This window comes from Adiantum capillus-veneris, chromosome 26 (assembly GCF_014529385.1).
Source record: "Adiantum capillus-veneris isolate H3 chromosome 26, ASM1452938v2, whole genome shotgun sequence".
Taxonomy (NCBI): domain Eukaryota; kingdom Viridiplantae; phylum Streptophyta; class Polypodiopsida; order Polypodiales; family Pteridaceae; genus Adiantum; species Adiantum capillus-veneris.
Window position 1 is genome coordinate 3,611,447 of NC_140956.1, and position 24,256 is coordinate 3,635,702.

General features: G+C 46.3%; 1 protein-coding gene across 4 annotated transcripts in view; it reads left to right on the top strand.

The window, feature by feature from the left end:
- LOC147422902 (zinc ion binding protein) overlaps positions 1-24,256 on the top strand; it is a 107,602-nt gene that overhangs the window by 79,326 nt on the left and 4,020 nt on the right. For all 4 annotated transcript variants that reach the window (XM_086501098.1, XM_086501097.1, XM_086501096.1 and 1 more), the window contains exons 4-13: positions 5,932-6,127; positions 6,212-6,424; positions 6,513-6,652; positions 6,836-6,931; positions 7,017-7,084; positions 7,170-7,271; positions 7,368-7,497; positions 7,575-7,718; positions 23,962-24,081; positions 24,155-24,211. In XM_086501098.1, coding sequence (XP_086357224.1) covers positions 5,932-6,127; positions 6,212-6,424; positions 6,513-6,652; positions 6,836-6,931; positions 7,017-7,084; positions 7,170-7,271; positions 7,368-7,497; positions 7,575-7,718; positions 23,962-24,081; positions 24,155-24,211 — 1,266 coding nt within the window. The remainder of the gene's footprint in view (positions 1-5,931; positions 6,128-6,211; positions 6,425-6,512; positions 6,653-6,835; positions 6,932-7,016; positions 7,085-7,169; positions 7,272-7,367; positions 7,498-7,574; positions 7,719-23,961; positions 24,082-24,154; positions 24,212-24,256) is intronic.

Consider the following 24,256-nt stretch of genomic DNA (forward strand, 5'->3'; position numbering starts at 1 on the left):
TGTGTCAACAGCAGGAGTGCAAATGAACCCGGCCAAGATAGAGACTATCCGTGATTGGCCCGATTTGAGGAATGTCCATGAAGTTAGAAGCTTCTTGGGACTGTGTTCGTACTACAGGCGGTTCATACGAAAGTTTGCAGAGGTTGCTTCCCCTTTGCATACCTTGACACACAAAGGAGTACCTTTTTCGTGGGGACCCACAGAGGTGACTGCCTTTCAGACATTGAAAGAGAAATTCACTACAAGACCAGATTTGACTTTGCCGGACTTGCAGAAGTCATTTGAAGTATTTTGTGATGCTTGTGGTCGTAGTTTGGGTACGGTCATGATGCAAGAAGGCCATGTCATCGCTTACGAGAGCCGTTTGTTCTCTAGGCCGGAGATGACAACACAGATCTATGGGAAAGAGCTTTTGGCGGTTATCCACGCTCTTACTCAGTGGCGGCATTACCTACTCAGAGCGGATTTTACTGTCTTTACAGACCATCAGAGTTTGCGCTACTTCTTATCACAGAAGCAGCTTTCGGAAAAGCAGATGCGGTGGGTGAACATCTTGTCACAGTTCCACTTCCAGATTGTCCATGTGCAGGGACAGAAGAATGTGGTTGCAGATGCTTTGTCTCGAAAACCGTTGGTTCTGGCTATTTCCGCGATACATCATAGGAGCTTCGAGGATATGGTCGATCAGTGTGCCACAGATACAGATTTTGCAGATATTTTCACACGGATACGGGATGGGAAGACTGTAGCTGGATACTCCCTTCGAGATGGCTACTTGATGAAAAAGACTATGTTGTGCGTTACACAACCGTTGAGGAAAAAGGTTATGACTGATTGCCACTGTCCACCTTTTACGGGTCACCGTGGCATTGCTACCACCATGAAAGGGGTAGAGAGAGATTTCTTTTGGCGGAGACTGAAGAAGGATGTGGAAGAGTTTGTGCGCAGTTGCTTGGTATGCCAGAAGGTCAAGTTTGACAGGCATAAGGCATAGGGATTGTTACAGCCTTTACCCATACCCACCCGCCCCTGGGAAAATATTGAAATGGATTTCATTTTTTTTGATCTCCCGAGAATACAGAATGATCACGATCATTTTTCGATTACATGGCACGCCTGAGACGATTGTCCCTGACAGAGACCCCAGATTTATGAGTTTGTTTTGGAAGGCAATTTGGGAGAACATTGGCACGCGGTTGCAGTTCTCGTCATCGTTCCACTTGCATACTGACGGGCAATCTGAGATTGCCAATTCAGTGATTTTAGATTTATTGAAGTCTTGTATCTCGCATCAGAAGACTCAATGGGAAAAGAACTTACCTTTGGTGGAATTTGCCTACAATAACACGATACACTTTTCGACGGGGAAGACGCCATGTGAGATTGTTGAAAGTGCTGCGAAGGTTCCATCCTTCCTGAGCACGAAAGATTAGGTATTGGAAGCGGATGAATATTCGTGAGACTTGGATACGGCTTTTGCCAAGGTTCGCAAGACTTTGCAGAAGTCTCAAGATCGACAGAAAAAGGCAGCGGATCGCCATCGTCGCGACTGGAAACTGAAGGAGGATGATTGGGTGCTCTTACTTTTGAGAAGGCACGCCTAAGAAAGAAGAAGGGAAAGGAGAGGCTTTTTCCAAAGCTTAGTATGTGATACTACGGACCTTTCCAGATTACTGACAAGATAAATAATGTCTCCTTCCGATTGAAACTGCCAGATACTTGGAGGATTCACAATGCATTGCATGTGAGTCTCTTGAAACCTGTTAAGGGTGATGTGCCTGATGATGGGGAGCCTGATGAGCAACCCAAAGTGGAAGAAAACGAGGAGATCCTTGTTCCTGAACAGATTTTGGCACATAATGATACGAAGAAAGGTAAAGTCCGAAGGCGGTTCTTGGTTAAGTTCAAGAACTTTCCTGCATTTGATGCGAAGTGGATGGAGGAGGAGGACCTAGCAGATACTCCTCGGATTGTGAAACTTTACCTCGATGTTTTGGTTTAGCATAGTCTACTCCAAACGGAACCCAGAAACTTAGCTTGGCCGAAGATCTGGTGCAGTGGGATGCACAAGAGGGGAGTTACTCCGCTCCTTTGTCAACAGATGCCTCGATTTTGATACTAAAGTCATTGATGTCTCTTTGAGCTTCAGGGATACTGAGAGCTGACAGTATTCTGCTGGATGACTTTATGAAATGGAATTCCTGATAATGATACTGATTTGTTCTTGACTTCTTGTGAGTGCAGGAACTGATAGACGAAATGACTGCAGCATTTTGGTCTACTTGATCTCGAATAGACATGGTTGCAATAGGGGTTAGTCAATCGGACATCGATGAGGTCCCGATCGGACCTAGATGTGATTGCTAGCTACATTGCCGATAAATCATGGTCTAAGGTCCGAATGAATGTTGAATGTCATGTGATGTCCTGTGATGTGACTGTCGATTTTATACATGTGCGAGATGTGTGTTCCTAGTACGTAGGTACTAACAGTCAGTGTCTGCTAAGACGGTTTATGGCTTTTGTCGGTTTTGCATGCGTAATCGCGGTCGATTACAATGTTTTCAAGAGGGGGGTATGTCACAAAGTGATGACGTGGCGGACAACAGAAACCCTAATTGCTGCCAGAAACCCTAAAATTCCTGCAAACCCTAATTTCTGGAAACCCTAACTGCTGGCTGAAACCCTAATTTCTGGCGCCAGTGCCACGTGGCAGGGTTGTACGGATTTTCCGGAAATTGCGCCGCAATTTGCGCTGGCAGCTTTTGGGCGTTGCTTTTTGCATGAAAGAGAGAGAACTTGCTTTTTTTAAAATTAAAAAAAAAGAGACTCTCTCTAAGAGAGAGAACTGATGCTTTTGATTTTGAAAGCTTTTGGGGCTCTGCTTTTGGGCATCCCTTGTAACCTTTAAATTAGTGGTGAGGGCCTCACTTCTCAGGGCATCTGGACGCAGAGTCTGAGAGTGAAACCCTAACCGCTCTCTTGTACTTTGATGATTGATTAATATAAAAAGAAATAGCGAAAGGGGCGCCAGTCTTTGGGGCCAATATCTCTAGGCACGGAACTCCGCCGGGCCAGTGCAAATCTTTTGTGATCTGTGAATTGTTTTGAAGTGGTTATTTGGTGCTGTCGCGGTTGATTCTTGACTTGGAGTGTCCAAGTCTGTTACAAAGATAGGTACGATCGTAGATAGGCTCCAAGTGTCTGGTAGGCCCTCACACATGGCACGGTTAAACATGACTGCTAGAAGCTCTGCTAGTAGGTCTTTGGCATGCATGAAATTCTCAACGACTAGGCCGTCATGATCATATGCTCTCCCAGTCTTCATCCTGTCAATAGCTTTCTTCACCATCTCAGCGGTGAAAAAGACACATGCGTGTGGGCATGGATCGGGGGGGTCGGGGAGGGGCGGCTGTCGAGATACTGTGTACAAAGATGATGCGTACTGACCCCAGGTCTCTGCGGAGGAAATCGCAGGGGGGGGGGGACTGCATGAAAGAGCCGCCACGCCTCACGCGAGTCCTGACTCAAGAATAGCTGATATAGATCCTGCTCGAGTCGAGCCAAAAAAGCCCACTTCTTCCGCCGCACCAGGCGTCGGAAGTCAATCTGTGACTGTTTGTGAGTGACGTCCCCCAACAACACCTCCTTCTGAAGTCTGGCTCTAGTCTGGCGGCACTCCTCATCGTACCAGTTGTTCTGAGGCATGCTCCCTAATCATCGGCTCTGCTCAGGCTTGGTGTGTGGGTATGCTTTTGTTGTTGCCTCATGTAATGTTTGTGTCAGTATAGTAGTTAGCTCCTCTAGAGGTCGCCCCGGGTCCTCAGTGCATAGGCGTCTGTAGATTCCGTCCATGTATACAGAATCCGTCTCCCGTGTGAATGTGTAGTGAGTGGGGGCTGGTACTCGTGGCCTGTGTGCTACACTGAAGTGGAAGGAGATGGTCATCGACACCAGAGCATGATCCACTGCCACCCCGACCGGTTTGGGCCCAACTGTTAGATCCTGGATACTAGAGATGAGATTTGGCTGTGCCATGACATAGTCCACAGTGCTAGCTCCATGTCTGTGTGGGAAGCATGTAAAACCTCCCGCAGAGCAGGATATCTCTGTAGGCCGTTCAAGATGGCCAATCCATGTGCAGTGCCCATGTCTATCAGGCGTCGCCCATACTCAGTATATTCCACATCGTGTGATAGTCTGGAAAGGCCCGTCTCTGCTACATCTAGCTCTCTTAGCATCTCCTCTGAAGTATCATAAAACACTGCCTGGTGATGGGCAGTCCTAGCATTGAAGTCCCCTAGGATGATGATGTCACCATCCCTAGAGAACTCCCATATGTCATCATCCAAAATAGAGAAAGGGGACTGTCCTCTGGGTGATGCATAAACTGATGTACTCGGGGGAAAGTAGCAAATAGCTAGATAGAGGTATCTGCTTGTCTCTGCTTTTAGTCTCACCCACATGTACCTAGCTTGCTCGTCCCTGCGGGCTATGTGTATCAGTGGCTGCAGATCCTCTCTAAATAACACTGCCACTCCCCCCTGAGCCCCGCCCTCTGTGCTCTGAGCGTGTCTCCTGTCTGTAGGTTGTCTCCCACCTGTATCCACTGTCTCCCACCTATATCCATTGATGTGTGGCATGGATTGCCCAGGGGCCTGGTGTGTCTCAGAGTAAAAGATGATGTCTCTTCCAGTAAAGCTATCCTCAAAAGCTCCCACATCAAGACGCATAGATCCATTGCAGTTCCAGGCAGCTACTTTGAGTGTGGTCCCATAAGTCTCGCACCGTCATGTGGAGCGTCGCTCTAGTATTACCACTTTTCCGTCTCGATAAAAAGCGATCTTGCCTTTTTCCCTTGCCGCTCTAATCTCCGGCATTACTTCCTGCATATGAGCGATCTGCGAGAGGGTAAGATCATCCCCGAGAAAGATGCCAGTCTCTTTAAGAGTTGGTCTTTTCTTCAAGAAGGACTTCTTTGCTTCCATGGAGGGAAAACGGAGGATGAGTGCTCTTTCTTTTGAGGTTTCTCCACTGCTTCCATTTTTCTTTATGTTGCCCACTCTCCATGCCCTTGTGTGCATCGGCTCATGAATCCCCATCAAGGCTGTGAGTTCTTTTACTTCTTCGTCCACATTGCCTTTGTCTTTAAGACCGCAAATTCTCACATGTAAAGCGCGCACCCTTCTCCTTTGCTCCTCCTCAAGTGTATGATTAATGATGTTGCTGGGTGTGGACGTGGGCGTTATCTCCTTGCCGTTCCCTTTCTTGGCCACCTTGATCCATTTCTCGGCTTCGTCCGCCTTCTGTTGAGTTTTGGTAAGAACATCCACCCAAGAAGTCGTCATTTCTTTGTGCTGCTCTTCTCCCTCTTGGATGGCCCGTACTTGCTCCTTGATCGTGTTGATTTCTTCGATTACTGAGGGTTGCAGTTTGCCCTCTTCCAGTGTGTTTCTTGATCGTGCTTCGGCGAGATCTTTCTTGAGTGACGCGATCTCTTCCTCTTGGGTCGTCACTCAGTCTTCCAGCGTGCTCATCTTGCTCTCTTGGATCAACACGCGTCCTTCGAGCATGTTTATTGTACCCCAGAGATTGCGGTTCATCTTGGTAATGGTCTCCGTCATTTCCTCTTTGCATTTTCGAATGGCATCCTCTAGGGGGTCGGCTTTTTCGTTCGTCTTCCTCATGTTTTATCGCCGTCCGCAAGGGGGTTAGATGCGCGCGTGCACCCACTCTAGCAGCAGGCGAGGCATTGGATGTACGTGTGCACCCACACTAGCGGCGATCGCGACGAGTGGCGGAGCGCGAGGCGGTGTGGCCCGGTGCCCTCAATATGTTCAGCTGTGTGTGTGTGCACGCACCGAGAGAGAGAGAGAGAGAGAGAGAGAGAGAGAGAGGGAGAGAGGGAGAGACTTTTTGTGAATCATGCAGGGAACAGAAGTGAAAAGTTATAAGCACACATCAAGAGATAACCGCAGTGAAATATTTAGAATGGAAGTATTGGAGAAAAATCCCACAAGGGGCCATGGGCTTATAACGTGTGTGGCTGCTGGAAATAACGTCTTAGCTGTGGGAACAAATCGAGGTTGGCTTATCCGACATGACTTTTCAGGAGGAGAGTGTTTAGGTAAGGCTGTAACTTATTTGACTATTGCCAAATTCTCTTGAATTTCTTTCTTAGAAATCATTTCCTTTTCTTGTTTTGCGATAGAGCTTGATTTAAATACAAGCAAATCTTTGGAGCAGAATGTTCTTCGGGTCTTTGTTGATCCTCTGGGAAGACATACTTTGGCTGTGGTTGAAACGAGCAGTGGAACAGAAACTCACTATTTACACCATAAAGCAAAAAGGTCTCGCATATTGAGCAGGGTCAAAGGTTTAACCATTTGTTCTGTTGCTTGGAATAAACATCAGCTTAGTGAAGGTAATTCAACTTTTGTTCTATAAATTTCATGTTTGGGAAGTGATACCTTTACAGGCTTTCCATAAAGTCGACATGGACACAAATGCAGCATCATCCCGTGACATAGCCATTGGAACATCTGGAGGTCAATTATTTGAAACATCTTTGGATGAGAAGGAGAAGAAGGAGAAACCATTGAAGTTGCTTTATGAGCTTAGAGAGCTCAATGAACCAATTATTGGAGTTCAAGTGAGTTTTTCCCTATCTATACGATAGTAAATCTGCAAATGGATGTAGGAGTTTGTATATTTTGATGCCTAGTTCACTTCAGGATTTGACACCATGAGAAATTTTCTATTCCTCAATGCCAACCATCATGTATAGACTGGTGGCCTGAAAAAAATTTGTTTTTCTTTTTTCTGATGTTTATAGATGGAAGCAAGTAGTGTTGGCCAGCAAGTGCGCTACTTTCTGATGGCTATTACTCCCACTCGATTATATTCCTTTACTGGGTTGGGATCATTAGAGGTTTGCATTTTTATAGCCAGAGTTACTTTTGTTCATATCGGATTTGTGCAAGAACGTGACTGTAAAGTTTTCAAATTGCTATTAGGCAACATTTGCAGCATATGCAGATAGACCGGTTCGATTTACAGAATTACCAGGTGAACATACCAACAGGTAAGCAAATTTGATTTTTAAGATTTTATCAATGGATCGTTTGAGACACCTCATGCAAACAGTTATTTTGCATTTCTTCATACAGCGAGTTACATTTTTCTGCCAAGCAACGTCGAACAGAAATATTTGCATGGCTGGCTGGCCCTGGCATTTACTACGGGGAGTTGAACCTTGCATTACAGCAGATGTAAGTCTATACGGAAGATGCAATTTTTAGGAGGTGGTTGCATCCAATCAATATGACTATGGTAACAGTTTTCAATGGTTTTGTTGTATCCAACAGTGTAGAAGAGTACTTTGTGGAGAACAAGAGTCTCCTTGAGTACAGCAAGTTGAATGGAGAGACTGCAAAGCCTCGTTCACTTGCCCTGTCGGAATTTCACTTTCTACTTCTGTACGAAAATAAGCTGAAGGTATCCATTTGTCCTGTAAATAATGAACCTTATGTTTGTGCTGCTGTGGGCAATGGACACTTTAGTTTTTATGGCAGGTGGTAAACAGGGTAAGCCAGAGCATAGTGGAGGAAAAGCAGTTTGACTCTTTGTTTGATTACAGTGCGGCAGCTATGCTCGGACTATGCACTGATGCTATTGGTGGGGCAGTCTTTGCTTATGATGAAAATGCCTTGTATGAGGTCAGTCTTTGTACTTGTCTCTGTTTGTTGCAGCAGTTTTAAATCGATTGGTGCTGGAGAGAAATACTAACTTCAAACAGTCACATATTTAGCTGAGTTTATGTTGCATGATTTTTGATGCACTCTTCCTTTCAACTCAAATTCCGTAGAGTATAAATAGGTGTGCAGATTGTATCATACCTTTGCTGTCTACGTCATACTCTGGGTCTGTATGGTGATTCATCTCATTTCAGACAGGGCATTTTCATGTCCCATGATATAAGGACCTGGGTCTGCTCAGAGTATCCTCACGAACTTTGCAGATTGAGGCTGGGAGAACCATGGGGAGCTGAGGGGGGGGGTCAGAGCCGAGGGGAACTGGTTACAGCATTAAGTCTCTGCTCTGCTCCTCCGCAAGGTAGGATGCTGGAGAGTGTACCCTCTGTACATATTTAAAGGATCTTGGCCTCTCCAAAAGCACACATCCAAAAGCTCTAGGTCCAAAAGCAAGCGCCTAGTGGGCTGTCCGTACAACATTGCCACGTCATCACCTGATTCCGCGAATTAGGGGACTGGCTGCCATGTCATCATCCTATATGCAACTTTGGGGGAGTGGAAGGGCTCCATGGGTGCCTGTGTATGGGACCCGGGTACGAATCTGAAGAAGCAACAACTCCTTCCAGGGCTCCTCCCCTTGAAGGAGAGCTCTAACAATGAGCTTCCCAAGGAGGGCTCTACTGTGTCGTGTTGGGTCATGTCCAAGGCATCTACACCTCTAGCTGCCAGAAAAAGAACACTCTGAAGCAAGTTGCTTCAAGGTCAGGAGATTGGGTCGCCAAGAAAGCATGCAAAGCCGTATTAAAAAAAATTCCATCGCTGATGAATGTCGAAATTGGTTAGCCCTTAAGGGACTCACACAAAAGGGGAAGCATGCACCAAAAGTAGCATCCTCAGGTAGGGCTTTCTCTCCTGAGCCGGTCGGCTTGTATCAAAGGCACTTCCAAGAGATCTCCGAGCTGCAAAGGGATGTCATGTCCCTTTGGCTTGTGGCGGGGTATGTGGGACCAGGACTCGTCTCTAGGTCTAGTGGGGAAAATGGGAGGGGCAGGAGGAGGAGGTGGAGAAGAGGGGGTAGGGGGCGGGGGTGTGTGGTAGAGACAACTTGTGGAGGAGAGAGAGTTGGCGGTGGCGAGGCTGAGGTGGAAGGAGTCTCCTCAAGGGCATCCTATTGCAGAGGATGGAAACGGTTCCTTGTAGGAACCCAGTGCTGCTCACGTGTCGCAGGTTGGGGGGTCGAGAATTTGGTCGTTGTTGTCAAGGATTCTGAGTGTTTGTCGGTTGACCTTCCATGACAAATTCGGATCTTCCTTTCATAAGTTTGTAACCAACCGCAACACGGCCCGTTAGTTCTTGCATAGTAGATGTAACAGACTTGGACACTCCAAGTCAAGAATCAATCGCGACAGCACCAAAATAACCACTTCAAAACAATTTACAAATCACAATAGATTTGCACTGGCCCGGCGGAGTTACGTGCCTAGAGATATTGGCCCAAAAGACTGGCGCCCCTTTCGGTATTTCTTTATATATTAAATCAATGTCAAAGTACAAGAGCGGTTAGGGTTTCACTCTCAGACTCTGCGTCCAGATGCTCTCGAAAGTGAGGCCCTCACCGCGTAAAAAAGGATACAAGGGATGCCAAAAAAGCAAAGCCCCAAAAAGCTTCCAGTTCAAAAGCAATCTCTCTCTCTCTCAAGAGAGATCCAAAAAAATAAAGCAGATCAAATCTCTCTCTCCAATTTCCTTGCGTAGCCAAAAAGCTGCCAAATAACGTTGCTAGCTGCTTTTTTTCAGCCTCCGCAATTTTCGGGATTCCGTACCTGCTGCCACATGGCACTGGCCCCAGCTTTTTAGGGTTTCCAGCCACTTAGGGTTTCAGCCAGCAGTTAGGGTTATGGTTTCCAGAAATTAGTGTTTCTGGAAATTAGGGTTTCTGGCAGAAACTAGGGTTTGCAGGAATTTTAGGGTTTCTGGCAGAAATTAGGGTTTCTGCTGCCGGTAGCCACGTCATCACTTTGTGATATACCCCCCTCTTGAAAGCATTGTAATCGACCGCGATTACGCTTGCAAAACCGACAAAAGCCATAAACCGTCTTAGCAGACACTGACTGTTAGTACCTACGTACTAGGAACACACATCTAGCACATGTACCAAATCGACAGTCACATCACAGGACATCACATGACATTCAACATTCATTCAGATCTTAGACCATGATTTATCGGCAATGTAGCTAGCAATCGCATCTAGATCCAATCGGGACCTCATCGATGTCCGATTGACTAACCCCTATTGCAACCATGTCTATTCGAGATCAATCAGACCAAAATGCTGCAGTCATTTCGTCTATCAATTCCTGCACTCAAAAGAAGTCAAGAACAAATCAGTATCATTATCAGGAATTCCATTTCATTAAAGTCATCCAGTAGAATACTATTAGCTTTCAGTATCCCTGAAGCTCAAAGAGACATCAGTGACTTTAGTATCAATATCGAGGCATCTGTTGACAAAGGAGCTGAGTGACTCCCCTCTTGTGCATCCCACTGCATCAGATCTCCGGCCAAGCTGAATTCTGGGTTCCATTTGGAGTAGACTATGCTAAACCAAAACATCGAGGTAAAGTTTCACAATCTAAGGAGTATTTGCTAGGTCCTCCTCCTCCATCCACTTCGCATCAAATGCAGGATAGTTCTTGAACTTAACCAAGAACCGCCTTCGGACTTTACCTTTCTTCGTATCCTTATGTGCCAAAATCTGTTCAGGAACAAGGATCTCCTCGTTTTCTTCCACTTCGGGTTGCTCATCAGGCTCCCCATCATCAAGCACATCACCCTTAAAAGGTTTCAAGAGACTCACATGGAATGCATTGTGAATCCTCCAAGTATCTGGCAGTTTCAATCGGAAGGAGACATCATTTATCTTTATAGTGATCTGGAAAGGTCCGTAGTATTGCATACTAAGCTTTGGAAAAAGCCTCTCCTTTCCCTTTTTCTTTCTTAGGTGTGCCTTCTCAAAACGTAAGAGCATCCAATCATCCTCCTTCAATTTCAAGTCACGACGATGGCGATCCGCTGCCTTTTTCTGTCGTTCTTGAGACTTCTGCAAAGTCTCGCGAACCTTGGCAAAAGCCGTATCCAAATCTCGCGTATATTCATCCGCTTCAAAGATCTCATCTTTCGTGCTTAGGAAGGGGGGAACCTTCGCAGCACCTTCAACAATCTCAAATGGCGCGCCTTCCCCGTCGAAGAGTGTATGGTGTTATTGTAGGAAAATTCCACCAAAGGTAAGTACTTTTCCCATTGAGTCTTCCGATCAGAGATATAAGACTTCAATAAATCTAGAACCACTGAATTTGCAATTTCAGATTGTCCATCAGTCTGCGGGTGGAATGATGACGAGAACTGCAACCGCGTGCCAATGTTCTCCCAAATTGCCTTCCAAAACAAACTCGTAAATCTGGGGTCTCTGTCGGAAACAATCGCTCAGGCATGCCATGTAATCTGAAGATCTGGGCCACAAACAGTCTCGCTAAGTGATCTGGCTTGACTGTTTTCTTTACTGGAATGAAATGAGTCTGTTTGCTAAATCTGTCAATAACAGTCCAGATATCATCGTGACCACTCTATGTTCTAGGGAGATCAAAAATGAAATCCATCGCAATACTTTCCTAGGGGCGGGTGGGTATGGGTAAAGGCTGTAACAATCCCTATGCCTTATGCTTGTCAAACTTGACCTTCTGGCATACTAAGCAACTGTGCACAAACTCTTCCACATCCTTTTTGAGTCTCGGCCAAAAGAAGTATCTCTCTACCCCCTTCATGGTGGTAGCAATACCGCGGTGACCCGTAAAAGGTGGACAGTGGCATTCAGTCATAACCTTTTCCCTCAACGGATGTGTAACGCACAACATAGTCTTTCTCATTAAGTAGCCTTCCCGAAGGGAGTATCCAGCTACTGTCTCCCCATCCCGTATCCGTGGGAAAATATCTGCAAAATTTGTATCCTAGGCATACTGATCGACCATATCCTCGAAGCTCCTATGATGTATCGCGGAAATAGCCATAACCAACAACTTCCGAGACAAAGCATCTACCACCACATTCTTCTGTCCCTGCACATGGACAATTTGGAAGTGAAACTGTGATAACATGTTCGCCCACTGCATTTGCTTTTCCGAAAGCTGCTTCTGTGACAAGAAGTAGCGCAAACTCTGATGGTCTGTAAAAACAGTAAAATCGGCTCCGAGTAGGTAATGCCGCCACTGAGTAAGAGCATGGATAACCGCCAAAAGCTCTTTTTCACAAATCTGTGCTGTCATCTCCGGCCTAGAGAACAATCGGCTCTCGTAAGCAATGACATGGCCTTCTTGCATTAAGACCGCACTCAGACTACGACCACAAGCATCACAATATACTTCAAATGACTTGTGCAAGTCCGGCAAAGTCAAAACTGGTTCCGTAGTCAATTTCTCTTTCAATGTCTGAAAGGCAGTCACCTTTGTGGATCCCCACGAGAAAGGGACTCCTTTCTGTGTCAAGACATGCAAAGGGGAAGCAACCTCTGCAAACTTTCGTATGAACTGCCTGTAGTACGAACACAGTCCCAAGAAGCTTCTAACTTCATGGACATTCTTCAAATCGGGCCAATCACGTATAGTCTCTATCTTGGCCAGATCCATTTGCACTCCTGCTGCTGAGACAATGTGTCCCAAAAAAGTGTATCTCTGGTAGAAAAAATTCACTTTTCTTTGCAGTAATCACTAACTTGTGATCTCGTAATGCTTGAAAGATCTGAAGCAGATGATCTCCGTGTTCTGCCTCATTCTTGGAGAAAAGAATGATGTCGTCAAAGAAAGTGCCAACAAATAGCTTGTACTCTCGAAAAATCCTGTCCATCATCCGGTTAAATTTCTCAGGAGCATTGGTTCAGCCAAAAGGCATCACCAAAAATTCAAATAACCCAAAAGTCGTCCAAAAAGCTGTCTTGTAGATGTCTCCCGGTGCGATTCGGATATGATGATATCCACTCTTCAAGTAAATCCTGCTAAAGCACAAGGATCCTTGTAACCTGTCGAGTATATCATCGATCCTAGGAATCGGAAATCTATTCTTGATGGTGATTTTGTTGAGAACGAACAACACTGGAGAGCAATACGGTGAAGTACTAGGCTGGACAAGACTCTTTTCCAAGAGGTCCTTCACTTGGTTCATAATCTCTTCATTTTGTGCTCGACTCACACGGTAAGGTGGCCGGTTCGGTGGTGTGCTTCCAAGTATCAGATCAATGGTATGATCTTCAGGACGAGCAGGTGGTAACTCTCTTGGTAGGCCCTCTGAGAAGCAATCGGCGTGAGTGGAGAAAATCTTGGCGTTCTTTATCAAGTTTAGACATATTTGTCCTATCCTTATCGCTCAATTCTTTCATAAAGATCGAGTAAACATACAAATTCGATTTCATTAATTTTGAAATGGCCGAAGCCGATACAATAGGGACAGACTCGCCGTTTAGTTTAATATCAAGTACAATTGTTTTGCCCTTTTCTGTAGTCAAAGTCGCTTTTCTCGCCCGATAATCGACCACGGCGTTTTTCTTGTGGTACCAGGGAATCCCTAAGAAAACATCACAACCCTCCAAAGGCATTATGAAGAAGTCCTGATGCCCCAAATACCCCTGACAATGTAACCGAAGGTTGCCAATGACAGGTGTAATGGCTACGTCCCTGCCGGGTGCCGCTAGAACTGCCTCCGCAAGTGGTCCCATCCGATCTTGAGTAATCTCGAGCCGCGCCGCCAATTCCGGTGAAATGAAGTTTTGGCCTTGGCTCCTCCATCAAAGAAAATCAGGGCCTCTTGATCTTTCACTTTACCTCAAGCTCCGCAAAGTTCTGTACTCTCATCTATGGTGTCGGGATCGGTACCCACACAATCTGGAACCAGTCCTATTTTCATCTTGCCTTTTCGTCCACGTTCCTCGGCTGCTCTCGAACTCTCAGGCCTATCGTCGTCCTTATCATTCTGTTCTTTCTGTGCCTTTTTTGGGCACTTCGCGGAGATATGTCCATGTTCCCCGCATCCAAAGCACTTCCCCTCCTTGATGAATCTAGCTCGCTCCTAGGAGTAAGCTTGGGTCGTGCATCCTTTTTCTCTGTGTTGCTCTTTTTCTTTCTACTTTCATTCCCAGAAGTCTGTTCGGCTCGTTGTGTCATGGCCTCATCTATGGGGTAGGTCAGACTGCCAGAGTGAATGGCAAAGCCCCGCCTCGCATGACTCATCAACTCATGAATAGAAGCCGACTTCTATTCCAAGCAGTGATCTCGGATCTCTGTAGGTAGACCCAAGGTGAACGGCTCAATCTTTTCTCTGAACGAGATCTTCTTGAATGAAGAGGCGGGTAGAAAAGAGCTCTAGAATCTTTCACAGTAAGCATTGATTGTATCTTTCTTGGTCATCCGAAGATGGTTCCAAGCAGCTCGTATATCTCGTTCATATTCTTGTGTCAACCAAGAAGAAATAAAAAGCTCTTTAAATTTTAGCCATTTAACTGGCCAGTCTTGTTTAAAAGAAGCGTGCACCACCAAGTACGAGCATTCCCTTAAAGTAAGAGGCGGCTCTCCGAATCTTGGAGTGCTCTGAATCTTTTTTGTCTGCCTCGCTCAAATCTGAAGAGCTAGAAGAACTCTCAAAAGAAGAAGAAGAAGAAGAACTGGGTACTCCTTCAAATCGAACACGCTTCTTCTGTTTCTTTGATTTGTCAAATGTCGACTGACGACCCAAATATCCCGGGAAGTCAGTGCCTTTCTTCTGCTTTTTGCCGTGCTTTATGGCTTTCTTTTGCGCGTCAAAAAGCTGAGCAATCCGTGCATCAACCACCTCTTGTAATTCCTTCTCTGAATACCGTTTGTGATCAGAAGGTTCCTTGAGAGCGGGTTTCAGGGGTGGTGTAGTGCTTTTCTGCCACTGCGCATGCATTTCCTGAAAAGAGGTCTTGCTCATATATTTTGCCAATTTTGGATCCTTCGCAAAACTGAGCATCATCTTTGTTGCATCGCCGATCAATTGACGACGCTTCATCTCTCTTTGCTCCGCCTGAGTAGGCCGAGGCGGGCCATACTCTCTGCCGGAATCTTCGTTGTGATCCCTGCCCGCATCTCCGGATGCAGAGGGTGTCGACTCATCCTTGCGTGAAGCCATAGGTGCCGCGGAAAAAAAAATTGGGGATCGTAGAAGAGAATCGGCCATGCTCTGATATCACTGTAACAGACTTGGACACTCCAAGTCAAGAATCAATCGCGACAGCACCAAATAACCACTTCAAAACAATTCACAAATCACAATAGATTTGCACTGGCCCGACGGAGTTCCGTTCCTAGAGATATTGGCCCCAAAGACTGGCGCCCCTTTCGGTATTTCTTTATATATTAAATCAATGTCAAAGTACAAGAGCGGTTAGGGTTTCACTCTCAGACTCTGCGTCCAAATGCTCTGGGAAGTGAGGCCCTCACCGCGTATAAAAAGATTACAAGGGATGCACAAAAGTAGAGCCCCAAAAAGCTTTCAGTTCAAAAGCAATCTCTCTCTCTCTCAAGAGAGAGCCAAAAAAATAAAGCAGATCAAATCTCTCTCTCTCTCTCTCTCTCTCTCTCTCTCTCTCTCTCTCTCTCTCTCTCTCTCTCTCTCTCTCTCTCTCCAATTCCCTTGCGTAGCCAAAAAGCTGCCAAATAACGTTGCTAGCTGCTTTTTTTCAGCCTCCGCAATTTCCGGGATTCCGTACCTGCTGCCACGTGGCACTGGCGCCAGCTTTTTAGGGCTTCCAGAGACTTAGGGTTTCAGCCAGCAGTTAGGGTTAGGGTTTCCAGAAATTAGGGTTTCTGGAAATAACGGTTTTTGGCAGAAATTAGGGTTTGCAGGATTTTTAGGGTTTCTGGCAGAAATTAGGGTTTTTGCTGCCGGTAGCCACGTCATCACTTTGTGACAGTAGAAACTTGTTTAGCCACAATATTCCTGTAGCAGTGATGGCAATCCAATGGTATAGCGGTCACATTGGTCCTCCAAGGGTATTAGCTTGAAGAAAGACACCAGAAGGTAGACTTCGAGGAACCTTCGTTTGTAGTCTTCCATTGTTTTGGTGGAAAGCATTTTCACGTTAACCCATTCTTCCAGAAATCTCTACTTCAAATAGGGATGTCATATAGCTTTGGGAAAAAATATGCTTGAAAGCTTGCCAAGTCCTCAGAGCGTGGGGCTTGGTAGCTATAGAACTCCACTATTGCATAGCATTATCATTCAGAAAACCGGTGGCTGGAGAGATTTTTGACTCTTCAGTGTAGTTCCGTAGGGCATAGATGTTCTCGAGCTGTTGCAGGAATTGTAAGGCTTTCTTTCTATCTTTCACCCTCGAAAAGGTGAAAATTTTTAGTGTAGATCCACCATCCTTGAAATTCTTTGGCTAATGTGGTGCAAATCTAGGATGTGGATAATAGGGGTAGGTATATGGGCTTCAACTCTTATACCCCGTAGGCGGTGGGGGAGGTGGTGGCAGAGACGGTTGCACCGGGTAGATATCAAACAGATGGCTGCATTATGTTCTTGAAAACTCCACCGATCGGAATAGAGGCTTTTGTAGGTTGTCGAGAGGAGACTCTTGTGCTTTCTGGTGCTAGAGGATGTGGAACAGCCTGAGGCAATAGAGGTGGCAACATAAAGTTTAGAAACTAGTGAAAGCTCTGCAGAATCAGGAAGTTCTATTGAGGATGCCTCGAGAGTATATCACAAAGTTTGTCGAGGAGGAATTGCAGGTACTTTGCAGAATCGAGAAGTGCTATCTTGCTCAGTTTGTTCTTGGAGGGACCAGTTTGCTTTCAAAAAAGCAGGTGTCTGAAGCTCACTGATACCACTGTAATGAGAGGGCATCGCGTGCCAGCTGAAAAGAACAGAATGAAACAGACTATTAGCACTTCATAACACCCGAGAGAGAGAGAGAGAGAGAGAGAGAGAGAGAGAGAGAGAGAGAGAGAGAGAGAGAGAGAGAGAGAGAGAGAGAGAGCTGCGAAGGAGGACGTGGCCAAACTTGAAGATAAGGCGGCACCCTACATTACGGACACTCTCAATGTCATCATCAACCGGCTATCCAAGCTTGAGATAGAGGTCGAAGCATTGACCAAGGAGAAGGAAGCATGGAAGGAGGAGCAGGAGAAGTGGAGGGGAGAGGAATGGAAGAAAGAAAAGGAAGAGTTGAAGGAGCAAATCAAACTCCTCCGTGCTTCTAACGCATCCCTCATCCCCGTAGGCGGAGAGATCAAAGCGGAAGCCAAGGAAGCCCTCAAGGAGGAGATCATCACAACTCTCACGGCAAGCATCGACGACAAATCAGAGTCCACCAAGGATGGATGGGTTGAAGTAGTCAAGAAGAATATAAAAAAAGAGGCGAGAGCGGAAGCCCAAAAAGATGAGGCGCTCATTATATACACAACCATTGAGGAAGAGAAGATGCGACAACTCGTGTACAAGGAAGAAGAGGAGCTACCCTTCTCCAAAGCTTGGAGAGCTGGCAAAGACTTACAGAAAAGAGCCCTCATCCTCCAATTCTGAGGAGTCTCGAGCCTCATTCATCCGAAAGAGGGCCATCTTGAGAGGCTAGAGGGCCCTCCTATCTACCATGACGATGACCTCACAAAGATGCAACAAGACCACCGTTGTGCATGCATGCCTAGAGTGAGAAAAGCTTGCAAAGAAGGGAAGAAGGCGGTATACCGAGATGGTAGGGTTATCGTTGATGACAAGACCATCGTATAGGGATTCGCGGCTTATGAGACACATGAGGAGATCCACATTGCGGTTTGGAACTGCAATGGGGATCTATGGACACATTCATAGAGGCTTGAGGACGTGATGAGAGGACGGGACCTAATTCTCCTGATAGAGACACATGAGAGCCCAGAGTAGAGTCTACTGAGGATTCGTGGTTTTAAGTGGAAGTCCTCCCATCGAGAGTCACAAGACACGGGCACCACGTGCCAACGGAAAAGAATAGACTGAACATTTTTAGCACTTCAAATAACACTGAACTGAAAGAGAGAGAGAGAGAGAGAGAGAGAGAGAGAGAGAGAGAGAGAGAGAGAGAGAGAGAGAGAGAGAGAGAGAGAGAGAGAGAGAGAGAGAGAGAGAGCGCACTGCACACGAGATGGGGTGTGGCAGAGCTCCACCCCGAGAGAGCACTGACCCCAAACCTTGGCGCCCCTTTCGGTATTTCTTTATATTGCTTGAACTCTGTACAACGCCGGTACTCCATCCTCTGCACCTCATGCGGAGCATGCCAAAGAATGAGCCGTTGGCTCATATTTAAAGGCCCTTGGCCATGAAAAGCTTTTAAACTCAAAAGCATATGGCCCAAAAGCACATGCTGAAAATCAGTGAGCACAATTCTAGGAAATTTGTACACTTGCCACGTCACCATGCAGCGCAAAACGTGGAAATCCGTACAGTATGCCATGTCAGCAGAGTCGATGCAAATTGCGGAATTCGGTATTGTCCGTACAATTGCCACATCATCAGCTTTTACGCTATCTGTGAATGTGTGGGGGTCCAACTTTATTTATTCTTTGTGTCACTTGGGCCCCATCGGACGGGTTCCATAAGTTGGCTGGAACTTCTCTTTAAAAATAGGCCTCTTGGCAAGACTTTATAAGTTAGTAAAACTTCTTCTATTGCTTCTTATAGGGTTTAGGCTCCTCGGCCAGAATCTGCAGGTTGGCTCCGTTCTTCGGTGGCTTGACACGTCAGCAGTTTGTGACATCGGGAGAGTACTCGCCAACACACTACACGAGGATCGGGAGGGTGGCCATACTCTTTAGACAGGGACTCCAAAATAGGATACAAATTGTTCCATGCGACCTACAGGTCCGTTACCTTTGGATTTTCTTTGAGCTATCTTGGGATAGGATCATCTACGCCCTTTGCTACTTCCCCCCGTGAGGCTCGAGATTTGCTACTACAGGGACAGAGAGGGATGGGGAAGAGAGATCATCCCCATACACATGCTTGCCAAATGAGATATGGAGTACTCTACGCTGGGGGAAGTCTTTCTCATGGGAGACTTCAATGCGAGGACATGTCGTGGACAAGTGTGAGACATACAACACAGAGGAACCGGTGGCACTACATGCCACACAAGAGGAGGCTACCAAAAAAAGATTCAACAAACACCAGTGCGACATGAAACATTTCGGGGTTTCGTGCATTTTGGGGTTTCGAGGTTTTAGAAACGTTTCGTTTCGGGGCTCAAAGAAAGAAAAAACATGTAACACATGTTTCGTTCTACATGTATGTACCTATAATTATACATTGAATATACATATAAATTTACCTGTCAAAACATGTGAAATACCAAAATCTGGATGTGAGACTTGAGTCATGAGTAAACAAGGTATTGATTTTGTGAAGCGGCCTAGCTTTAAAAATCCCAAATGGGTGGTTTAAGGTCAACTGGTCAAAAGGGAGCCAAAAAAAAAAGTCGACTCATTTCGCCTGTTTCGCCGAAACGTTTCGGCGTTTCAGGGAGCCAAAACGCGTTTTTATGTCACACTAGATGCCAGACACAACCCACATCACAGAGTATGTCCATCATTTGCTTAGATTAGGCTCTCAGCACTGTCTTGTTATTTGTAACGGGATGGCCCACTGGCCAATTTCATGAGGGTTGAGATACATAACACATGGAGTTACAACCCGGGGGGGAGTACCGTGGATAACATCATGGGATCCAAAGAGGCCACCCACCTGCTTAGCTCTTTCACCATCATGCCCATACCTATTGGAGCCGACCACACCTATCTTACACTCTCACTCACTGGAGATGCCACACCCTCCACATCCACGACACGCCCCTCACACACCACAATCCATTTCACACATCAACATCTAGTCCCCCTTATACTCGGCAGAGGTGGAGAAGGGACTCCTTTTACTCCACCCCTCTACGCCACTACCCATGCTCACCTCCCACATCACATCTGTCCTTTAGACATCGGTCATTAGCTCCCCCCCCCCCCCCCCCCCCTCGAGACTATGGCACATAACAATTGGTATGATGATGAGTGTAGAGACCTTTATTACCGGTTGCGTGTTTAGCGGACCCTTCGGAAGATCTAATCAAGAAGCCAGACGCCAGATGAAGATACTTACATGCCGAAAGCGGCGAGCTTTCGAGGAGGCACATGAGCTAGAGCTATACTGCTTATTCATGAGCATGGACAATACCATAGCATGGCACACCCTTCGAGAGCCACGCCCGACGACTACTATTGAGGACCCATAGGTATGTCACGATTATGCAGAGAGATTCTATGAGCCCCGTTGGATTGCACATGTATTCAACCGGGCTATAGGGGAGGGCGTCTCAGACTCGGCACACCATTGTGCCAATCCACAAATATGGGGACACCTTAAACCTAGTGAATTACAGTACTATTATGATTGGCCATACAATGGCCAAACTGTATGGGGTAGTACTTGAGGGTGAGCTTAGTTCATATGGAGAAACTAAGGGCCTACGGGCTCCTGGCCAGTTTGGGTTCAGGCGGACCTTCTCCACCATTGACCACATCTTCTTTCTGCGTTGCATCATTGATGGGGCAAAGGTGCGGTAGAAGAAGCTTTTTTGTTGCTTTGTGGAGTTCTGCAAAGCATTTGACACATTCCCATAGGAGAGGCTCTTTTGGCAACTTCAGAGTCTGGGGATACCGTCGGAGATGATATGGGCCATCTATGCTCTCTATGAGAGAGTGATTGGGAGTGTTCATTGTCCAAGCGGCCTGTCAGAGTCCATTGCTAGCACCATTGGTGTTAAGCAAGGATGCCCCCTCCCCGACCCTCTTTGGATTCTACATCGACGAGATCTCATACTACATCTTACAAGCGGGAGGGGCAGGAATTGACCTAGCAGGTACTCCAATCCACATTATGCTATATGTTGATGACATTGTTTTGATTTCAGAGTCACCAGAGGGTCTACAGAACCATTTGAGTGCCTTGGATTAGTTTTGTACACACAGAGGACTGACAATGAACCTTGGGAAGACGATCTTCTACACCTCCAGGTCAGTTCGGTGAGCAGCCACTTTACAAGAGCAGGAGGTATAGACGAGGTGGTCACCTCATATGTCTATCTGGGAGTCACCTTCACTAGTAGACATGGCCCCTTCTCTGTGGCTCACGCCACCACTGAGAGACTCACCTGTCGATATGCAGCTTTGGCCAATGTTAGAGTGGAGATGCCATCAGTCACACTCTCAAGAGCCCATCTGATACATTAGTACCCCAGCATGATGTACGCAGCAACAGTGTGGGCACCTATAACCGGCTTGTACAACGTATAGGGCGGTACTTCATTTACCTGTTAACTTTACACAGAGCACTGAGAAGGAAAGAGAACACAGATGCGTCCAGGACTAGAATGTCACTGTGCACACTAGACTGACACCCTGTAGGCCCCAAAGATTGGTGCCCCTTTCGGTATTTCTTTATTCAATTTAAGGTAGACGATCCGACCACTTAGTACAAGCTTTCACAAAGCTGTCCAAACCTGGCGAGGGCTGAAAACGCAGGTTTCCGACCTGATTTCGACAGCATAACGACACAAAAACCCCTGTAGGTCAAAAGTACCTGTCTAGGGCAGATTCCCTCGCTATCTGGAAGCTTTTTGGTGAGCTGTCACAGAAATTCAGCGGACTGTAATTCTCTGTTTTTCACTACCGGGTGCCCAAATGCCTGTACGCGCATCCCAAGGCTAACAGGAGGCTCCCCTGGTGTTCCCTTGCAGTTTAGGTGCGAAACCCTAAACCTGCAGAAAAACACAGCAGGTTGTAATTCCCTGTTTCTACGTTTTAGCAGAGCAAACATGCCTACGCGTGTCCCAAGGGCTCCCGCACGCAATGGGACAGTTCCCCTGTGAATTGGACGATTTTTCACGCGAGAAAACTCTCCAAATTCCCAATCTTTTGCGATGGAACTATGCGTACCTGTGGAGGATTAGCAATTGGCTAATCCAGTTTCTGTTTAGAAGGCTCTTGCCTTGGCAAATGCGTATAAACCCCCAAAACTGTACATATTCATCTAAGTAGCCCAACTAGTGGGGCATTACCATATGTGCCAAAGGGGAGAAAGAGATGCATTAGAGCAAGTCATCGCGCTACATGAGACACACAAATTCCTTATGGTGCACACAAACTTCCATACTCATCAGAATTCAGTGCTACTTGGCCCCACCAGTGCTAGACTGACAAGCCTAGACTCCCGATTGGAGAAATCCTGTTCGGTTGCAGCCGTTTCACACTGGCCATGCAATGTCCGCTTGCACCTTTTCAAGGGTTCCGGGAAAAACAAGTAAAAATAAAATAAATAAAAATATCTAGTACATATTTATGGAAGGCAACAGGAAAAATACACCTCCTGGTGACAGCACCTGGTTTGAGAGATAGGCACGGATCGAGAGACCACATGTATATATGATCTCCTACATGGTTCGAGGCAAGCACACAATGCCACAGGATGTCATCAGGGCAGAGCTTGCCACCCTCCCCATGGTAGTGGAGACACTCTTTCAGACGGTCTGCTTTATCTAGAGAGTGAGAGTCCCGGTTGACAGACTCACACGGCGAGCATTTGAGTCAACCATACAGATAGCGAAGTCTGGATATGACAGAGCTTGGTACACCCAGGTCAGAGCATGGTTCGGAGCACATGGCCTTGATCTTGAGAGCTTGCCACCGTTCCAGTATGACCCGGACTCACCCTAGGTTCAATCCTCACGTAGTGAGAGAAACATATTGCTCCGATAGGATTTGTGGCAGCTATATATCAGACAGACTTGGATCACATCTCCCCTTCAACGGAAGATGTCACACTACAGAGATCATTTCCTTACCACACTGGAGGACGGGTTCATACAACGACCATGCTATATGGACACCTACATGCCACACAGCTCACAGGTGGGGATTTGTCAGCTTAGAGTATCATCACACAGACTAGAGATAGAGGTGGGGCGAGCTCATGACATTTCGAGGGAGGAGAGAGTCTGGTGAGTATGCGGAGAGGAGGTGGAGACTGAGGAGCATTTGTTTGTAGATGCAGAGCTTATGATGTTATTAGAGGTAGATACGAGTCATTATTCAGAGGGCAGCCTACCCTCCACGAGATCATGCACTCTGGAGATCAGAGACAATTGTGGGGTTACTTGCTAGAGGTACAGAGGCATAGAGATACACTTTTGCAGCGACATAGGTTTTTTTTTTGGGGGGGGGAATAGGCACAACTTAAGTTTTTTCCAGAGGAACACATCTCCTCCACTTCTAGATCCACCGAGGGGAGTGACTCTCCAACAGGTTGAGATGAGCCAGGTCAGAAGACATCCGTGTGTTACCAAATGCCAAGCCCCACCACTCCACCACAAACACATCGAGGGGATCAAGACCCGAGCTACTGAGGAGAGATGAGTCTAGATGAAGGCTCACCCAGCTGCGTTCATCCAAGCAGCCCTTGTTCGCGATCCTCCCATGTACCACATTCTACACCCCCCTATTATCACAGGATGGAGCTAGCTAGCTTGATGCATCTGCATGGTTGTAGTACCCTGAGCATATAGACATGCACACATCCCTAGGTACTAGAGCTCCATCTCCCCCCCCCCCCCCAATAGATCCCATCATACACCAAGGTCCAAGGTTTTCTCTTTATTTTGTACCAGTTTGGATTGTTGTCTTTTCCGATAGATGGAAGACATACACACATGTATACTTGATTTGTTTCATTGACTGACTTCGGCCTCACATAGACATTAAAATATCTTTCTTTCTTTCCTTCTTTCTGAATACGATTCCTGATACCCTTTTGAAGCAACAAATCCATGGTGTGTGCTTTTGAGAGGCAAAATACAAATTTGGGTGATTGGCTTACTGGACAATTTTGGTGAGTGAAAAAGTATTGCTTATTATGGAGTTGGCAGTTGACTGCCAATTGGAATCTTTTGTTCACCTTCTCGTCTCTATACCCTCCTGAAACAGCACCTTTAATGTGTGCACATGAAACATGATAAGGCAAGATGATAAACTTTGCTTGATGGGACAGTATCACTCACAAGATTCTGCTAGTTTCTTCAATAAGAATTTTGTCTTGTTATGTTGGCTAATGCATGAGGTTTTCTGCACAGATTGGTATTGGCGATGAAGGACGAGACATGTGGCAAGTGTACCTAGGTGCCAAAGACTACACTGCTGCTCTTGAACATTGTAGAGATGTATCACAAAAAGACCATGTTTATGTTGCTCAGGTAAGACTTGATCGTTCACTTTCAATGCCAGCTGCTGCATAGTGGCTTTACTGATTGTCATTCTAATTTGCAGGCAGAAATTTCTTTTGCAGCAGGAGACTATGTTACAGCTGCTGTCTTCTATGCAAAGGTACTGTTTCACTTTTGTTTGGGTGGCAGGTCATATGGTTGACTC